The sequence below is a fragment of the Carlito syrichta genome, unplaced genomic scaffold (assembly GCF_000164805.1).
Source record: "Carlito syrichta isolate Samal-C Ts95f unplaced genomic scaffold, Tarsius_syrichta-2.0.1 Scaffold301634, whole genome shotgun sequence".
NCBI classification, from domain to species: Eukaryota; Metazoa; Chordata; class Mammalia; order Primates; family Tarsiidae; genus Carlito; species Carlito syrichta.
Window position 1 is genome coordinate 256,196 of NW_007245730.1, and position 19,051 is coordinate 275,246.

The following is a 19,051-nucleotide window of genomic DNA, read 5'->3' on the forward strand; positions in this document are numbered from 1 at the left end:
ATTAAAAAGACAAAAAACAGTAGATGTTGGTGAGGATGTGGAGAAAAGGGAGCTCTTATACACAGTCGGTGGGAATCTAAATTAGTACAGCCTCTATGGAAACAATATGAAGATTTCTTGAAGAACTAAAAGTAGAACTAACATTTAATCCAGCAATCCCTCTCCTGGGTATCTATCCAAAGGGGAAAAAAATCAATATATTAGCAAGATACCCGCACTTGAACCTGAGGCACTATTCCCAATAGCAGATATAGAATCAACCTAACTGTCCATCAACTTATGAGTAAAGAATGAATAAAGAAAATATGGCATCCGGGCACGGTGGCTCATGCCTATAATCCCAGCACTTTGGGAGGCCAAGGTGAGAGGATTGCCGGATCCTGTGGGTTCAAGACTAGCCTGGGCAACTTGGTGATACCTCACCTCTACAATAAATCAAAAAATCAGCTGGGCATGGTGGCGCAAGCCTAGTGCCAGCTACTTGGAAGGCTGAGGCAGAAGGATTGCCTGAGCCCAGCAGGTTGAGGCTGCGGTGGCTGTGAGTGTCCCACTACACTCCAGCCTGGGCGACAGAGCAGATTCCGATTCAAAAAAAAAAGAAAAAGAAAATGTAGTATATATACACAATGGAATACTAGTCAGCCATTTACAAAATGAAATCACTGGCTGGGCGCAGTGGCTCACCTTATAATCCCAGTATTTTGGGAGGCCGAGGTGGGAGGATTGCTTGAGCCCAGGAGTTCGAGACCTGCCTGAATTTGACACCAACATAGCAAGACCTCACCTCTACAGAGAAAAAAAAATTTTTTTAAATAACGTCTTCTGCAGCAACATAAATGGAACTGATGGAGATTATTATTATTATTATTATTATTATTATTATTATTATTTTGAGTTGGGGTCTCACTCTTGTTGCCCAGGCTGGAGTGCAGTGGCACTCTCACAGTCACCGCAGCCTCGACCTGCTGGGCTTAGACGATCCTTCTGCCTCAGCCTTCCAAGTAGCTGGAACTGCAGACGCATGCCACCACGTCTGGCTAGTTTTTGTGATTTATTGTAGAGACGAGGTCTCACCAAGTTGCCCAGACTGGTCTTGAACCCCTGGACTCAGGCAATCCTCTCACCTCGGTCTCCCAAAGTGCTGGGATTATAGGCTAAGTCACCGTTCGGGGTCAGAGATCATGATCTTAAGTAAACAAGACAGGCACAGAAAGTCAAATATCACATGTTCTCACTTATAAGTGGATGCTCAAAAATGTATACACATGGATATAGAAGGTGGCATGACAGTGGAAACTTGGAAGGGCATAAGGGTAGGAGGGAGCTGAATGATAATTAGTTAACAGGTACAATGTACATTTTTCTGGGTCTTGAATGTCCTGAAAGCCCTTACTTGACCACTATGCAGTCTATGCAATGTAACAAAATGTACATATACCCCCACAAACTTGTACAAACAATAAAAAACTAGAAGAAAAAAATAATTAAAACCATATGGATATTTTAATAGATGCTGGAAAAGCATTTGATACAACTCCATATCCCTTTATAATAAAAACCCTCAACAAACTGGAACATACCTCAGAATAATAAAGGTCATATTGACAAACCACAGCTAATATTAGAGGAGAAAAATGAAAACCTTTCTTCTAAGATCTGGAACAACACAAGGTTGCCCACTTTTACCACTTTTATTTAGCATAATACTAGAAGTTGTGACCAGAACAATTAGATAAGAGAAAGATAGCCTGGGCAACAAAGTGAGACCTCGCCTCTACAAAAAAAAAATAAAAAAATCTGCTAGGCGTTGTGGTGCATGACTGTAGTCCCAGCTACTTGGGAAGCTAAGGCTGAAGGATTGCTTGAGCCCAGGAGGTCAAGGCTGAAATGAGCCGTGATCGTGCCACTGCACTCTAGCCTGAGTGACAGTGAAATCCTGACTTAAGCAAACAAAAAACCTAAAGACTTCACCAAAATACTATTAGAACTGACAACAAATTCAGTAAAGTTGCAGGATACAAAATCAACATACAAAAATCAGTACCATTTATATATACCAATAAAGAACAATCTGAAAAAGAAATCAATCCCATTTACAATAGCTACAAAAAGTATAAAATACGTAGGAGTCAATTTAACCAAAGAAGTGTAAGATTTATACAAAACAACTATAGAACAGTGATCAATGCTGATAAATTGGGAAAATTAATATTGTTAAATGACAAATCTACCCAAAGCAATATACAAATTCAATGCAATGCCTATCAAAATACTGATGAAATTTTTCACAGAAATAGAAGAAACAATCCTAAAATTTATACAGCACCACAAAAGACTTCAAATAGCCAAAGCAACCCTGAGCAAAGAGAACAAAGCTGGAAGCATCACACTATCTGACTTCAAAATCTATTGGAAGGCTTTAGTAACCAAAACAGCATGGCATAAAAATAGTCATGGTATAAGAACAGACACAGAGACCAATAAAACAGAACAGAGACCCTAGATATAAACCCACACACTTACAGCCTACCCAATTTCAATGAAGGTGCCAAGAACATACAATGGGGAAAGCATAGTCTTTTAAATAAATCATGATGGGAAACCGGATATGCTATGCTGAAGAATAAAATTCAACTTTTATCTCTCACGACATACAAAAATCAACTCAAGATGGATTAAAGACATAAATCTATGACCTGAAACTACCAGAAGAAAACACTGGGAAAAGACTTTTTGTGTGTGTGTAAGACCTCAAAAGCTCAGACAACCAAAGCAAAAAACAGACTTTTGTAGATGGCTTTTGTAAAAAAGACAGGAAGCTGGACGTGATGGCATAGACATGTAGTCGCAACTACTCAGGAGGCCAAGACAGAAGGATTGCTTGAACCCAGGAGGTCAAGGCTGTGGTGAGTCATGATCATGCTACTGCACTGCAGCCTGTGTGACAGAGCCTGTGTAACCTACCTACCTCCCCCCCAAAAAAAACTATCACAAAAGATTGCAAAATCCACAACCTTACACAAAGGCTATCACAGCTTTACACAAAAAATACTTCCACAAGGACATCTGCCAAGCAACTGCCGGTCGAGCCCTAGATTAGCGTCACCCTTGTTACTCATCTTGATAGCCAAGGATAATTATTTTCAAACAATTATGTAGTCCTCCTCATATTTCCCTTTAAAACCCTTTGTCTTCTTTTACCTTTCTGAACAGGCACATAGTTCACAATGTCACGTGTATTCCCATTGCAATGCTCTGTTCCTTTTTTTGTTTAGAGGGCTTCTTCTGTTATTTAGGTTGATAAAGTTCAATTTGTAGATTCTTTTTCTTGTATGATCAGTGTCTTTTTATCCCAATGTTTTTCCTAACTCAAAGTTGCAAAGATGTTCAGTTTTCTTCTGGAATCTGTATAGTTTAATTCTTAGATTTTAGGTCTGTGATCCATCTAAAATTTGCATATGTGAGAGAAGACACTGAGGTTTATTTTTTCCCCACATGAATATCCAGGTGTTGCAGCATCATGGATTGAAGAGACTTTCCTTTCCCATTGTATTACTTTGGCATGGTCATCAAAAAATGCTGGGCACAGTGGCTCACACCTATAATTCTAGCACTTTGGGAGGTCGAAGTGAGAGGACTGCCTGAGCCCACAGGTTCAAAACAAGCCTGGGCAAATTGGTGAGACCTCATCTCTACAATAAGTCAAAAAATTAGCCGGGTATGGTGGCATGTGCCTGTAGTTCCAGCTTCTTGGAAGACTGACGTGGAAGGATCACCTGAGTCCAGCAAGTTGACACTGTGGTGGCCATGAGCTTGCCACTGTACTCCAGTCTGGGAGACAGATTGAGACTCAACTTAAAAAAAAAATGCTGGGCATGGTGGCTCACGCCTATAATTCCAGCACTTTGGGAGGCCAAGGTTAGAGGATTGCCTGAGCCCACGAGTTCGAGACCAGCCTGGGCAACTTGGTGAGACCTCATCTCTATAATCAATGAAAAAATTAGCCAGGTATGGTGGCGCACACCTGTAGTTCCAGCTACTTGGAAGGTTGAGGCAGAAGAATCATCTGAGCCCAGCAGTTAGAGGCTGCAGTGGCCGTGAGCAGTGTGCCACTGCACTCCAGCCTTGGCGACAGAGTGAGACTCCGACACACACACACACAAAATTTGTCAGGTGCCATGTCCACTATTGGCGGGGAGAGAACTCACTAGAAGTTCAAACCTCACCTTCACAAAAATCCTCACATGTAACCCACAACTCTAAAATTAAAAAATAAAGTTGAAAAAAATTATTTTGTCAGTACAAGTATATCAAAGATATGTGTGGGGTGCGTGTATGTAGTATGTGTACACATACACTCACACATGTCTGGTCTGTTTTGTGCCAAAGTGTTAAACACACATAAGTCTATTTCTGGACTCTATTCTGTTCTATTATTTGTCTGCTTATTTAGTAATACCAAATTGTTTTGACTACTGTAGTTTTAGAACAAGCATATATGTATATATATATTTAATGCTGGCAGTGCCAACCCCGACCAACAGGATATTCATGTTGGTTTCCCACTCTTACCAGCATGGGACATTATCAGCTTTATAAGTCATGAGACGAGCTAGGTGTGGTGACTCACATTTGCAATCCCAGCACTTTGGGAGATGGAGGCGAGAGAATTGCCTGAGCCCACGGTTTTGAGAACAGCCTGGGCAACATGGCGAGACCTCATCGCTACAATAAATTTCTTTAAAAATTAGCCAGGCATGGTGACACACGCCTGTTCCAGCTACTTGGAAGGCTAAGGCAGAAGGAACGCCTGAGCCCAGTAGATGCAGGTTGAGGCTGCACTCCAGCCTGGGCGACAAAGTGAGACTCAGACTCATCAATCAATCCATCAATCAATCAATCAATCATGAGACCATGCCAAGGGGGAGAGACCATAGGGGTCACTGCTATATCCCCATTACTAAGCACTGTGTCTGACACACAGCTGCTCAACTGGTAATGAATGAATGAATGAATGAATGACATGAAGCTTTAACATATCCATGAATGTTGCCAAGCCTTTTTTTTTTTAAGTCGGGGTCTTACCCTGTCACCCAGACTGGAGTGCAGTGTCATGCTCATGGCTCACTGCAGCCTCGAACTTCTGGGCTGAAGGGACCCATTCTCCTCAACCTCCTGAGTAGCTGGGACTACAGGTATGTGCAACCATGCCCTCCTAATGTTTTGATTTTTTGGTAGAGAAGAGGTCTCACTATGTTGCCCAGGCTGGTCTCAAACTCCTGGGCTCAAATGATCCTCCTGCCTTGGTCTCCCAAAGTGCTGGGAACAGGTGTGAGCTACCACACCTGGCCCCAAGATGCCCTGATAGATAACAAAGATGTGACAAATGCTTCTGAAAGCCTAAAGTCATTAGGATTAGGGTATAGTAATAACAACAAAAATAATAGCTAAATCTTTTCTCTTTTTTTTGAGTTGGAGTCTCACTCCGTCGCCCAGGTTGAAGTGCAGTGGCCCACTCATGGCCATTCTAGCATCAACCTGCTGGGCTCCGGCAATCCTTCTGCCTCAGCCTTCCAAGTAGCTGGAACTATAGGCGTGCGCTACCACACCCGGATAATTTTTTATTTATTGTAGAGAGGAGGTCTCGCCAAGTTTCTGGGGCTGGCCTCGAACCCTCAGCCTCAGACAATCCACTCACCTCAGCCTCCCAAAGCGCTGGGATTACAGTCTGAGCCACTGAACCCAGCTCATAGCTGAATCTTAACACAGTATTTACTATGCTCAAGCATGTGGTCTTTGTTGTCATAGTTAAAATGTCATCCATCACAGCGACACTCAAAGCAGCAAGACTGAGAAAAGGACAAGAAGAAAAGAAAACTCTCCTAAGGAGAGTTCCCAGCAGCTGCCACATGGTACTCCTGCTTACGTTCCATCTAATATCCAGCTATTCATGGCTTCAAGGGAAGCTGGGAAGTATAAACTCTTTCCCCAGTTCTTACTGACTTCTCGGGTCTGGTTTCTGTCCTGCACAACCAGAAGAATCCTGAATTATGCTGTTTCCCTGAGTAGGTTTTGGCATCCAATGAGTATTGTCATGCTGACCCAAAAGACTGGGGCGATTGGTTTTAAAGTTTTTTTATTTTTATTTTAAGGGGGAGAGAGGGGAGGGGTTAAAGTTTTCATTAGAAAAGGGAAACAGCAGCTCATCTTAGCCATAAAGGGACAAAGGCCCACAAAGGTCTTTGGGGAGGACTTGACCCTGTGCAAACACCAAGGAGTCAATGGTCCCAGTCCCTCATGAGCCAGCATGTAAAGATGGACCTGCACCAAGAACTAATGTCCGCAGCACAAGTCTTTATGAGGTGGGTCCAGTTTAAAAGCAATGATGGAGTCGCCAGACCCAATGCACTTTTAATTTCGGAAACTGTGACTGAAAAAGAAGCTTCTACTAACAAAAAAAAGTCACTAACCTGTGTACTCTGGCAGGCAGGATATGTCCCTAAATGTTAGGAAGTGATCCTTGCTGCCTCTGTGTCCCTTCACAATGTCCTTGGCATACCCAAGGCATGGCATGTATTCTCTTTCAGTTTGAACAGTCATTGAACACTTACTATATATCAGCACTGCTCTAAGCCAAAGATAATCAGGAAAAGTTCTTGATGAATGTATCTACTTGCTGGGACTATGCTAAGTTACACACACACACACACACACACACACACACACACAATTTTCCCCATCAAATGCTCACATTTATCCTATTACCCAACAAGTGGGTCTTATTAGCCCCACTTTGCAGGTGGCAACACTGAGTGACGCCACCATTGGTGAATGTTAGAGCCAAGATGCACACCATGGTCTCCCCCAGCCTGCACATTGACTTCAGGGTAAGGCCCTTAGGCATTCTGCCTTCCAGGTCACAGTGAAGAATGCTCACTCTCCTGGAAGAGTTCATGGAACTGCTAAGAATGCTCCACAGCAATCCTCAGTGCAAGGAGGGGAGAGAGGAATGCCCTCATTACACAAGGATGTTTCTTAGGCAGCATTAGTTTTAAAAACCAAGAACTTATACAACCCAAATGCTTAAGAGTGCTGTTAATTAAATGACAGTCACCCACAGAACTGATGAAAGCCATAGAAACTGCTCATCGGGTATTTTTATTAACGTGTTCTAATGTTCAACATAGAAACAGTGTAGATCCAAAACTACACAAACACACACACACACACACACACACACACACACACACCCCTCAACCCCACAATATTTTCAGGAAAAAAGACAGTAAAGAAATTCTTCCAGAATGCTAGACTTGATTGATTCTGGTAGAGGATCATGTGGATTTCACATTTTCTTCCTTAGTTTTCTTTTTCTAGTTTTTCCACATGAACATGTTTACTTTGATAATTATAATATTTTTCGGAGACTTACACTCTTACGTACTGTATATTTTTGTGCTCTGACCTTGTTCTAAGCATCACTTGGATTCTGGATTTTTTTTTTTTTAAAAGAAATGGTCAATGTTTTTAATAGGTGGTATATGGATCTGTTTTTAAAGTTTTAAAATTTAATATCTTCCAAAGGACTTCAAAGGCTGTCCCAATACTGGCATTCAGACAGAGCAAAGGTAGATGAAACTGGGGAGGAGACAAAAAAATGTCTTTTTATTAAAGTGGAAAATATACTCTATAGCCATCTCCACCTGAACTGTGCCTCACAAGAAGAGCGCTGGGTGCACAGCTGGCAGTGAGTCTCGTCTCCCTATTTCTGGGTTGTCTCCTAGCTTGGGGGCAGGGTGAAGACCAAACACAGGATATCTGGCCGACTTCAGAGGGCACTGGGGAAAGGTGGGTAGGTGTAGAAAACAGCATCATCCTCTTCCCTCCTGTACCTCACCCACATGCTTCTCTCAAGTTCAGCAAGACTGAGTGGACAGAATTTGAGCAATGGACCATCTAGTGGCCACTCTATCTGTAGGCCACAGTTATTAGCTTTTGATTTTCCATCCTCTGGTAGTCTGTGGCTCATACAGGATCCTTATTTGCTGAAAGCTTTCTAGATGTGCTTACAGCAAACTCTATTCTGAAAATAACTTAGAATAACCACTGTCATTTCCAACCTCTAACTAATAAGCTCTCTGTACAATAAAATAAGCCAAGTCTACTCCCAGGCAAGGCCTATATGTTCCTGTGTGTAGTTAGGGAAGAGGCAGTCTGCTTGGTTCTCAAGCAGCAACTTGATAACTCACCTTGAACTTCAACCCACCTTGAACACAGCACACCTCCCCCATTCCTTTGCCACAACATCTGTGGTAACAGCTTTGCAGGCGCAGCACTACCTCGGGCTACCTGTCCTACCAAGCAGCTTCTCCTCAAGCCACCTCCCCACCCACCCCTCTGGGAACAGGGCCAGCCCAAACTCCCTGTTCTTGCGGCCACGGAGACTGGCTCAGGGAAGGGCACAGGGACCAAGACAGCCAATCAAAATCCTTCCTGGGGTTTTCTCTGTGGAGCTGGGCAAGACAGGATTTGCACTTACTGGTGTGAAGGTAGGAGCCAGCCAGCAGCTACACAAGGCAGCACATGCCTCTTTTATGCTGATGATACTTTGAGATGGCATCCACTACTTTTTTTTTTTTTAAGTTTTCAAACAAAGTTTATTAGCGAGGAAAAGAGAATAAGGAAGAAGATCCATGGCAGAAAGACATGCCATGGGCAAGTTTTTCAAAGAAAAACCGCCTCATCCATCACTTTCAACTGAGTTCTTTTTTAAAAAAAAAATCTTCCACTTTTTGATGAGGACATGGATGTTTTCATTTTGAAAGGAAAATCTTTGCATTCCAAAACCACACATCAAAGTTGGTGTGGTGGGGATCCCGGGGAAGGCAAGCCGTCTCTGTCTCTCGTGGAGACAAGACAGCACCCCCTTCCCCCAGGCCTCCAGAGCCCTCTATCACCACTGTTCTCCAGGCCATGAAGAAGCTGCTAGCTCTTGTTTCCCTTCCACTAGAAAGCCACAGTCTGTGTTTATTTTAACAACATCTGCTTCAGAGAATCCATGAAGTTTCTCTACTTCAAGCTCAGGTTCTTAGGGACTAGACTTCCACTCTTCTAAGGGTTTTATTTCGCAGATTGTACGTGTGGGCTTTAGAATTCCAGTTGTAACCGTGGTTAAAAAATGGGAACAGAGAAGCTGTTCCTAGAGTGTGTAATGTTTGGGGAAAAATGCTTGTTGTTGCACTAGGAACATACATTATCAAGAGTGAAGACATTGGCTGGGTGTGGTGGTTGCCTGAGTCCAGAGGTTTGAGACCAGTCTGGGCAACCAGCAAGACCTAGTCTCTACAATAAATCAAAAAATTAGCCAGGCATTGTGGTGTATGCCTGTGGTTCCAGCTACTTGGAAGGCTGAGTCAGATCACCTGAGCCCAGCACAAGGCTGCGGTGGCTGTGAGTGTGCCACTATACTCCAGCCTGGGCTACAGAAAAAAAAAAAAAAGAAGATGAAAATGAGTGATGCCCACCCTATTCAGATTGAAACTACAAGGAAAGTGAGACACAATCACCATTTTGGACACATTTTATTATGTAGAAATTTCCAGCAGAGTTATCATTAAGTACCTTTGTCAGCAGATGCCTGTGAGAACCAAGCTTGGAAAACAGCCACAGGCAGGTCTGCATCTGTTCTTCCCCAAAACTCCACATCTCAGAACAGAAACAACCAGCCCAGCCTCAAGGTGTGAGGTGAGGGACTATCTGAGGTACAGCCTGGCTCAAGCTTCCCCAGCATCACCCACACACAGCTCTGGATGAATGACAGAAACTTCACAGGTAGAGATTAAAGTGCAACCCCAAATGACAAACAACTCTCTTGGGTGGTGCCTGTGCAGGAAAGGCACCGGAACAGAATCTGTAGATCAAATCCATCCCAATCCCCATTCCTACCCGAAGTTAACCTCTAAACTAGCTGATCTTATTATTCATTGATCTTAAAAGCAAACCAAATGTATGCAGCATCTTTTAAAAAGTCATGTAAACGTTGCAAAGTCTTTAGGGGCTATTTATAATCTGAAGAGATTTATTAAAAAATTACTGGACTTATTAAGACTACAAATACTAGCCCCTCCTCCCCCCATGAAAAAAGCAATTGTTACAAAAATATAAAAAATATACTAACTTCTACTATTTAACCTTTCCTCCAGAAGTCTCGTGACTCTGGGACACCTCCTGGTTTAAAGACCAGACAGCAAGCACAAGTGCAATGTTTTCAAATTTAGGAAGGAGAAGTTTCAAAACATTCCCTTTTGTTATTTGAGACTGTGGCTACTTTCTTCACAGGGACCATAATGCTGTGAGTAATGACAGTTGGAAGTTTTCTACTGCATTCCTCTGCATGGACCCAGTATAGAAATTATGGCATAGGAGGCTGCATTCAAAACTCACTCCTCAGCCTCTTCAGTTCAGATTTCTCTCCAGCTCCTTCAGTTCCATCTTGGGACATGCTAGGTTCTCAGACTCCTGAGCTTCCCTAGCTTCCCACTGGGGCAGACAGATGGTAATGGAGAGAGGGCCCCCAGTAAGGGGACAGAGGACGGAATCTGCTGCCGTCCGTGGCTCCATGTCCTTGGCTAACGCCAGGGAGCTGTGTGCATGGTGGACGACACTCTCCTACCCTGGAGACACAACACATGCTGCAGGTCAGAGTCTGCAGCCAGAGGAAGTAAAATGTGAAGTAAACACTTTGCGTTAAAATACTTCAGTACACTCTGAATCACATCTCACTAATTTCTCCACATCAGCCAAGCTACCAGGCACTTTTATCAACTAAGACCTAGAGACAGACCAAGGTCAGTTTGAAACAATTCAAGATGATAGGGACTCCCCCTCCTGAATTAGGACGTTTTTGTCTTTTGTTGTCCCTGCCACCAGCAGGGGGCGATATGTACCAAAGCTCAATCAAGCCCTTGAGAGAGACTGTGAGTGGGTAATCATTGGGATGGATTCACACGCCACCTGGCAGAATCTCTCCACATAGCTGGGATGCGGCTTGACTGTACCCTGAGTCCCTGAAGTCCAGGGAGACCTCTCAAACAGGAGTTCCAGCCTATGCATGATCAAGAGAATCCTTCATTCCCAAAGCCTTCCGTGTGCAGTCCTCCCCACTTGCTGCGTTGCTCAACTGGTTCAGTTTGGAGCTTGGCTCACACCCATTCCTCCCCTGCAGAACTCTCCGACCTTGGCTGCAGCCAATGGTGCTGTGCTACTGCCCTCATCACTGCTGAGACAGGCCGCCTGCCTCCTGGCCAGAACGACAGACCCTCTTCAAGCCCCCCAGACCTCCAGGCTCTGCTGTTGTTGGGACTAGGTGCCCATACCGCTAGGGTTTATTTCACAGATCATGCTGGTGGGTCTGGATTTCCAGCCCTCACCATGGTCGGGTCACAATTCCCCGGCACCTGCTTGCCTCTCCAGATCTGAAATAATCTCAGCCAACACACCCTGGTTGTTTAAAGTCCCAAGGGAACTGTCTAAAAGCAAAAACAATAACAGATTCAGAGAACCCTGGCCACATCTGCTGAGCAAATCTCCTCTACTTTGGCTCCATAAAAACAGAAAAACAACAACAAATAAAACAAAAACGGGGCATCTGAGACATCATGAACTCATGTTTGCTCAGAAGAGAAGCGCTCCCAACATCAAGGCACAAGGAAAGAAGTCAGAAGTCTCCTGGGGCAAAGTGATGATGAACGTGACCTGTCACCTCTGTGCGGTCGGAGGCAGAGTCACTTAGTGAGCTGCGTTCAGCCTGGCCTGGACAGGCATCGGGAGGGAGGCCCAGGAAGGGGGCCCTCCCCTGGGCCCAAGGGGCCCTCACGCATACTTCTCCAGGAACTTCACGTGAAAGTCCTTCACCTTCTGTAGCACCGTCTTCAATTTCTCCACTGGAGGCAGAATGGTCATTCTGTAAGGAGAGAGAGCAGTGTCAGTCGGGCTGCTCCGGAAAGGAAAACGAGTCCAGGGCTCATCCTTCCCCTCTGGGGGTAGGGCAGAGCTGCGCAGGGAGGAACAGGCCCTGTCCACATCTGGCCAGTATCTGGTCAGTGCCTGCAACCCTGGTAAGCCCTGCCCCTTTTGTCATACATTTATTCTTTTTCTTTTTTTGAGTCATAGTCTCACTCTGCCGCCCAGGCTAGAGGGCAGTGGCATGTTCATGGCCACCGCAACCTTGACCTCCTGAGCTCAGGCAATCCTTCTGCCTCAGTCTTCCAAGAACCACAGGTACACACCACCACACTTGGCTATTTGTTTGATTTACTGAGAGATGAGGTCTCCCCATGTTGCCCAGGCTGGTCTTGAATCCCTGGGTTATGGCAATCCTCTCATCTCAGCCTCCCAAAGTGCTGGGATCACAGGTGAGCGCCACCATGCCTGGCCCACACATTTTCTTAATACATGAGAAAAAAGCAACAAACTGGGGTAGCATTTAGGCTCACTAAGATAACCCACTCATCACCACAGAAGGCCTACATAGCCCTTTATTTTTTTGGAGACCTGGTCTCGCTCTGTCACCCAGGCTGGAGTGCAGTGGAGCAATCATAGCTCACTGTAACCTGCAACTCCTGGGCTTGAGTGATCCTCCCACCTCAGCCTCCAGTGTAGCTGGAACTACAGGCCCATGCCCAGCTAACTTTTTTTTTTTGTAGAGACAGGTATCACTATGTTGCCCAGGCTGGTCTCGAACTCCTAGGTTCAAACAGTCCTCCTGCTGTGGCCTCCCAAAATGCCAGGATTACAGGTGTGAGTCACTGCACCTAGCCCCACACAACATTTTGACTAGTGGGCAGAACTTTCTCTAGAGCATGATTCTTGGTCTTGGCTGGAGATGCACAGTGAGATTTCACTCCTGCTGGATGGGCCTTTTTTACCTCTACCATTCATTCTCTGACAGTGAGACAACTTCCGGTCACAACTCTCCCTCCAAGGAATTCCCAAGCTGTTGTGGAAACTGATACCTCCTGCAGATGTCCGTGCTTCCTGACCCTGCCAACAGCTTTCCTGCTTGCACCACTTCCCAATGAGCCATGGATCACTGAGGTGAGCCTATCAAAGGGTGAAATGCCCACTGGACATGGTTTGTACAGCTGGGCACACTACCCAGGACCTTGACTAAGTCAAGGCTTGGCTCTCGGTGCTAACAGCTCATGCCATTTCTTTTCTGAGCATCTGCCACAGACAACATCTGAAAGCAACGTGCATGTAAAAGCTGCTGTTCTGAGCAGAGCTGACCTTGGCTCGGGGTCCCTTGCTGAACTGCTCTACCAGCTCTGAGGGGTCAGCATGCCTGTGTGCACCGGCAGAGCCAGGTATGCCCGAGAAAGGTGTCACGCAAGTGGTGCCAGTACCACTGCATGTCAGGCACAGCACCTGAGCAGGCTGGGGGCTCACAAGCAGTGCCGTGGCCATGGTGCAGTCCAGAGTCATCCAGCTGCTGCCGCGTGCTAGCACTGCTGCAGGCACCCTGGATGCCATGTGCTGCCATCATGCAGTTTGAAAGCGGCCGGGAAATAAAGAAGAAAACACACTACTCAGAACATTTCAGATGGTAATGTGACAGACAGTGGTGGCAAAGGGGAGAAACAGAATAGTCAAGGAAGATCCAGCCCAGGGCATGACCCTGGAGTCCACCAGTGTTCCTTCATCCTCAGGCAAGTTCTGAGTTTGGCTCTGCATAGGCCAGGCCAGGGGCAGGAGGGGCAGCAGTATGAGTCAAGGGAGGACAGGCCTCTCCACACATCTTAGTCTCAGAATCCCAAGATTCTCTGGACACACCAGCCCTGCGGAGGGAGGAAGTCGTACCTGAAGTGGTAAGTGCCTTCCCTCTGCCCAAAGCCGCTTCCGGGCACAACACAGATGCCAGTCTCTTCTAAGAGCTTCATGCAGTAGAACATGTCGGGGGCCATTGCGTGGGCCTACGGGGGCAGGGAAGAACTTATAACTTGTTCCTGGCTGCATACCATACAAACACACCACTGACAACTCAAAGCCAAAGGCACCCCACATGGTGCCTATCTTTCCGTGGCAGTGCTCTCCTTCACACCCCGTACTGCGGGACCAAGGCAGGACACTGGGACACTGCTGGTGGCTGGTGCAGAGGACAAGGCAGCTGTTTGACAAGCATCGACAACAGCTTCCCAGACATCAAGCCACAGTATGCTCTGAGAACCGGCCCTGAGGCTGCCCTCTGGGGGCTTTCAGGGAGCAAGTTTCTCTGGGGCACTGTCAGCGGTGCTTCCCATACACTAGTTTGCACAACCACCACCTGGGGAGCCTGTCAATACAGATTCTCAGGCTCCAGCACAAGGAATTCTGATTTCATAGGGCTTAGACTTTGAATGTTTAACAAGGTATTCAAGAGGCCTGAGTTTGGGGTAAGGACACCACTTTCAGAAACACTGCTCTGCCCCTGATCCTTAAAGCAAGTCTGTGGCACCCCATGAGAACTTGCTGGAAAAGCAGTCTCTGGCCCCTTGCAGACTCAGTGAACCAGAACTGGCATTTTCTTTTCTTTTTTTTTTTGAATTGGAATCTCACTTTGCTGCCCAGGCTGGAGTGCAGTGGCATGCTCACAGCCACCGCAGCATCAACCTGCTGGGCTCTGGTGACCCTTCCGTCTCAGTCTTCCAAGTAGGTGGAACTACAGGTGCGCACTACCACTCCCGGCTAATTTTTTTATTTATTGTAGAGATGAGGTCTTGCCACGTTGTCCAGGCTGGTCTCGGACCCCTGAGCTCAGGCAATCCTCTCGCCTCAGCCTCCCAAAGTGCTGGGATTGCAGGCTTCAGCCACCGTGTTTGGCCCGGAACTGGCATTTTCACAGACCCCAGGTGGTGGGTGAACACACTGAAGTTTGAGAAGTGCTGCTCCAGGATACAGTGGTTGGGTGGAGAAGATGCCTGGTTGCCTCCCCAGCACTGCATCACACTGGGACACCTCCCTTGAGAGCAACCACATTAATAGAGCCCAGACCAGCACCTCTCCCTGGGATTGGCCTCACATCTGCCCAATCCCCACAGTGTGCTGCTGGGGCTGGGCCTCCGAGAACCTGATTTTACACAGTAAATACTATCTGTCCCTGAGGTCTACAAAGTTCAGAACCTCTGGGGCCAGCGCCTCTGCTCCCCAAGGCAAGAAGTAGCCCCAACCTGATGTCTCAACTTAACCTGCAGAGAGAGAGCCAGCCCAGCCCCATGCTGCATACCTGAGCTGCCTCCACAGCCTTGGCAGGAATGAAGATCCGAGGAAAGGCATACATGGCTCCCTGCAAGGGGTTGCAGTGAATTCCTGGGACCTGGTTAAACAGGTCTTCTGTCAGCTTTGCTTTTTTGGCCAGATTGCCCAGGACTGACTCCTTTTCCTGAGGAGAGACACAGAAAGCACGCGAGTCAGTATCTCTGAATAAAGATTAGCTCCGGCCACTAGAGGCTGTTTCTTCAACGCTGGGATAAGTGGACACACTGCTGGAAGGAGAGCTCATGTGTACATGAGCACAGGAGAACAGGGTGGCAGGGGAGCACAGCTCCTGCAGTGATCTGCTCCACAGTGCCCTGGAACAGGGGCCACACGAGTACCCAGGGAGTCCTGGGCCACAGGCAGATCCTGGGTATTCTGTTCTTACACCAGGATGTCATTCCTGAAATGAGAAAAAAAAACAGTCCTTGCCTGCCAAGCTGAATGGCCTTGGCTCCAGATGGAACACCCTAGGCCATGCTTCTAGGAGAAATGGCCTTACTACTTCTGGGAACCACCCCCACCCCCATCTGTGTGGTGTGTGCGGAGCACATGACCCAGGCAGAGTTGGTCAGAGTCAGTGACTGGTCAGAGCTGGAGGTATGTCCAAAGCTAGGGCAGAGTCGTCCAGGACTTCTGCAAGTGCTGCTGGAAAAGGGGGATGGGCTGTGCCTGCAGATGGACAGACAGACTCAGGGTGGCCTATCCACATGTGGGAGCAGGGCTTAGCCTTCAGTCATGACACATGCTACCACACATGGACCTGGAGGAGACTGTGTCAAGTTAAATAAGCAAGTTGCAAAAGGACCAACACTGGGATTCCACTTATGTGAGGCACCTACACTAAGTGAATTCACAGAGATAGCAAGCAGAAAGGCATTGCTGGGGCTGGGGGAAAGGCTATGGAGTCAGTGGGATTTTACTTTTTTTTTTACTACCATTAGCTACTGTGGGAGGAGTTAGTGTTTAACAGGTCTAGAGTTTCAGCTTGAGATGATGGAAAAGTTCTGGAGACAGATGGCAGTGATGGTTGTACAACAATGGGAATGTTCTTAATGCCACAGAACTGTACACTTTATAATGACTAAAATAGTAGAGTTTATGCTACATATATTTTTATAATTTTTTTTAAGACAGGGAATCCTTTATCCGAAGCCCATCAGAGAAATGGACAGCTTGGGTCTGTAACAAAGCATTCATGTTTTTAAGCATAGGTAAGTAATTGTATGAGAGCATACACTACTATATATAAATTAACTGATCAGACCACAACTTCTCAATGTTTAAAACAGAATATGCTTCCCTGTAAAAGCAGTACCTTTGTGATATTTTAACTTTATTTTAACTTTATTTTTTATTTTAACTTTATTTTAACTTTATTTTTTATTTTAACTTTATTTTTTAAATTTTTTATTTATTGTCTTTTTAAATTTTGAGTTGGAGTCTCACTCTGTCGCCCAGGCTGGAGTGCAGTGGCAGGCTCACAGCCTCTGCAGCCTCAACCTGCTGGGCTCTGGCGATTCTTCTGCCTCAGCCTTCCAAGTAGCTGGAACCATAGGCTGAGGCATGTGCCACCATGCCCAGCTGGTTTTTTTTATTTATTGTAGCAACGAGGTCTCACCAAGTTGCCCAGGCAGGTCTCAAACCACTGGACTCAGGCAATCCTCTCACCTCCGCCTCCCAAAGTGCAGGTATTATAGGCATGAGCCGTTGCACCTGGCTGACATTTTAACTTCAGTATTCTTCTCCTTCTTCCTCTCCCTCTCCTTTAATAGAATCCACACCAACCTCCTCATATAATCCTTCTCAAGGGCAGCCATGTCCTCACGGGCCTCAGAAAACTCGCCTTCCTTCATCCCCTTCACACCAGTGAACAAGGTCATGCTTGGCACACATCTGACCACACTTGTGGTCTAGGTGAGCCCCCGCCGCAGCAATGGCTGTGGTGTTGCTCAGCATGCACACAGCCCTCTGGACCTTGGCCAGGTCTCTAGCAGGCACCACAGTGGGAGGCTGGGTAATTAATGCCAACCTTGAAGTCAGTGGGACACCAAGCCACAAACTGGATGGTATGCTTGGTCTTGATGGTGGCAATGGCAGCACTGACATCTTTGGGAACCACACCACCACAGTACAACAGGCAGCAAGTCATCTATATACCAGGGTGAGGGCCACATTTCACCAACTGGTTGGCTAGCTCAAAGCAAGCATTGGTGATCTCTGCTACAGAAAGCTGTTCACGGGGCGTATGTGGCCAGAGGGAAGTGAATGTGAGGATAGGGTACCAGGTTGGTCTGGAATTCTGTCAGGTCAACATTCAGGGCTCCATCAAATCTGAGGGATAGGTTGGTATAGGTTGGGCGCTCAATATAAAGGTTTCTACGACAGATGTCATAGATGGCTTCATTGTCTACCATGAAGGCAGAATCAGAGTGCTCCAGGGTGGTCTGGGTGGTGAGGATGGAGGTGTAGGGCTCAACTACAACTGTGGAAACCTGGGGGGGCTGGGTAAATGGAGAACTCTAGCTTGGACTTTTTGACATAATCCACAGAGAGACATTCCATCAGCAGGGAGGTAAACCCAGACCCAGTTCCCCAGCAAAGCTGTGGAAAACCAAAAAGCCCCGAAGACCTGTGCACTGGTCAACTAGCTTGCGAACTGGGTCCAAGATGAGGTCAATGATCTCCATGCCAATGGTGTAGGGCCCTTGGGCATAGTTGTTGGCAGCATCTTCGTCACCTATGAGCTGCTCAGGGTGGAAGAGCAGGCGGTAGGGGCCAGTGCAAACTTCATCAATGACTGTGGGTTCCAGGTCTACAAACATTGCCCTGGGCACATGTTGCCAGTACCCATCTCACTGAAGAAGGTGTTGAAGGACTCATCTCCTCCCTCAATAGTCTTGTCACTTGGCATCAGGCCATCGGGCTAGATGCCATGTTCCAAACAGTAGAGCTCCCAGCAGGCACTGCCAATCTGGACACGAGCTTGGCCAATGTGAATGGAGACTCACTCACACATGGTTGCTGCTTTGCAGCTGCCAAGTGATTGACAGATACGACGAGGAGAGGTTGTTGCTTCTTACAGTGTGACTCTTAGGAGGCTGATGTAAGAGTACCTGCTACCACAATTTTTAAAAAAGATGTGAGCCGGCAATTGACTTCCAGGTGATATGATCCACAAATTCATGATTTTGTTTAAGCCAGTCAGAGTTGGGTTGTTGTCACTGGCATTCAAAGAACACTGACTGGACCATACCAAGCCGCAAGGCTCCAGGCAGGCCGCAGCTGAGAACCAATGCTGTGCCCATGCTTCCCCCCCACCTTTTTTTTTTGAGTCAGGGTCTCACTCTGTCGCCCAGGCTGGAGTGCAGTGACATTGTTCACAGTCACCACAGCCTTGACCTTCTAGGCTCAGGTGATCCTTCAGCTTCAGCTTTCCAAGTAGTTGGAACTATAGGCATGTGTCACCACGCCCAGTTAATTTTTTGACTTATCGTAGAGACAATATCTTGCCAGGTTGCCCAGGCTTGTCTCAAACCCGTGGGCTCAGGCAATCCTCTTACATCAGCCTCCTAAAGTGGGATTACAGGCTCAGCCACTGCACCTGGCTCCCCCTCCTTCTTTTGTGTTTCACAGTCCCCACGGGGTGTTATCAGGACACAATCCCCTTCCCTCGGGGTACCTACTACCCATGGCGCTCACCAGTGAGGAAGAGGAAGGGTTTCCTCACCCACACATGTTCATAGTTCTCCCACTTTAACAC

At 46.6% G+C, this 19,051-nt stretch overlaps 1 protein-coding gene across 1 annotated transcript in view; it reads right to left on the bottom strand.

The window, feature by feature from the left end:
• Positions 1-11,659: 11,659 nt before the first annotated feature.
• GPT2 (glutamic--pyruvic transaminase 2) overlaps positions 11,660-19,051 on the bottom strand; it is a 40,809-nt gene continuing 33,417 nt past the window's right edge. Inside the window, exons 9-11 of the mRNA XM_008055014.1 lie at positions 15,260-15,415; positions 13,858-13,970; positions 11,660-11,962 (exon numbers count right to left, since the gene is read on the bottom strand). Of these exons, the coding sequence (XP_008053205.1) occupies positions 11,872-11,962; positions 13,858-13,970; positions 15,260-15,415 (360 nt within the window). The 3' untranslated portion in view covers positions 11,660-11,871. The remainder of the gene's footprint in view (positions 11,963-13,857; positions 13,971-15,259; positions 15,416-19,051) is intronic.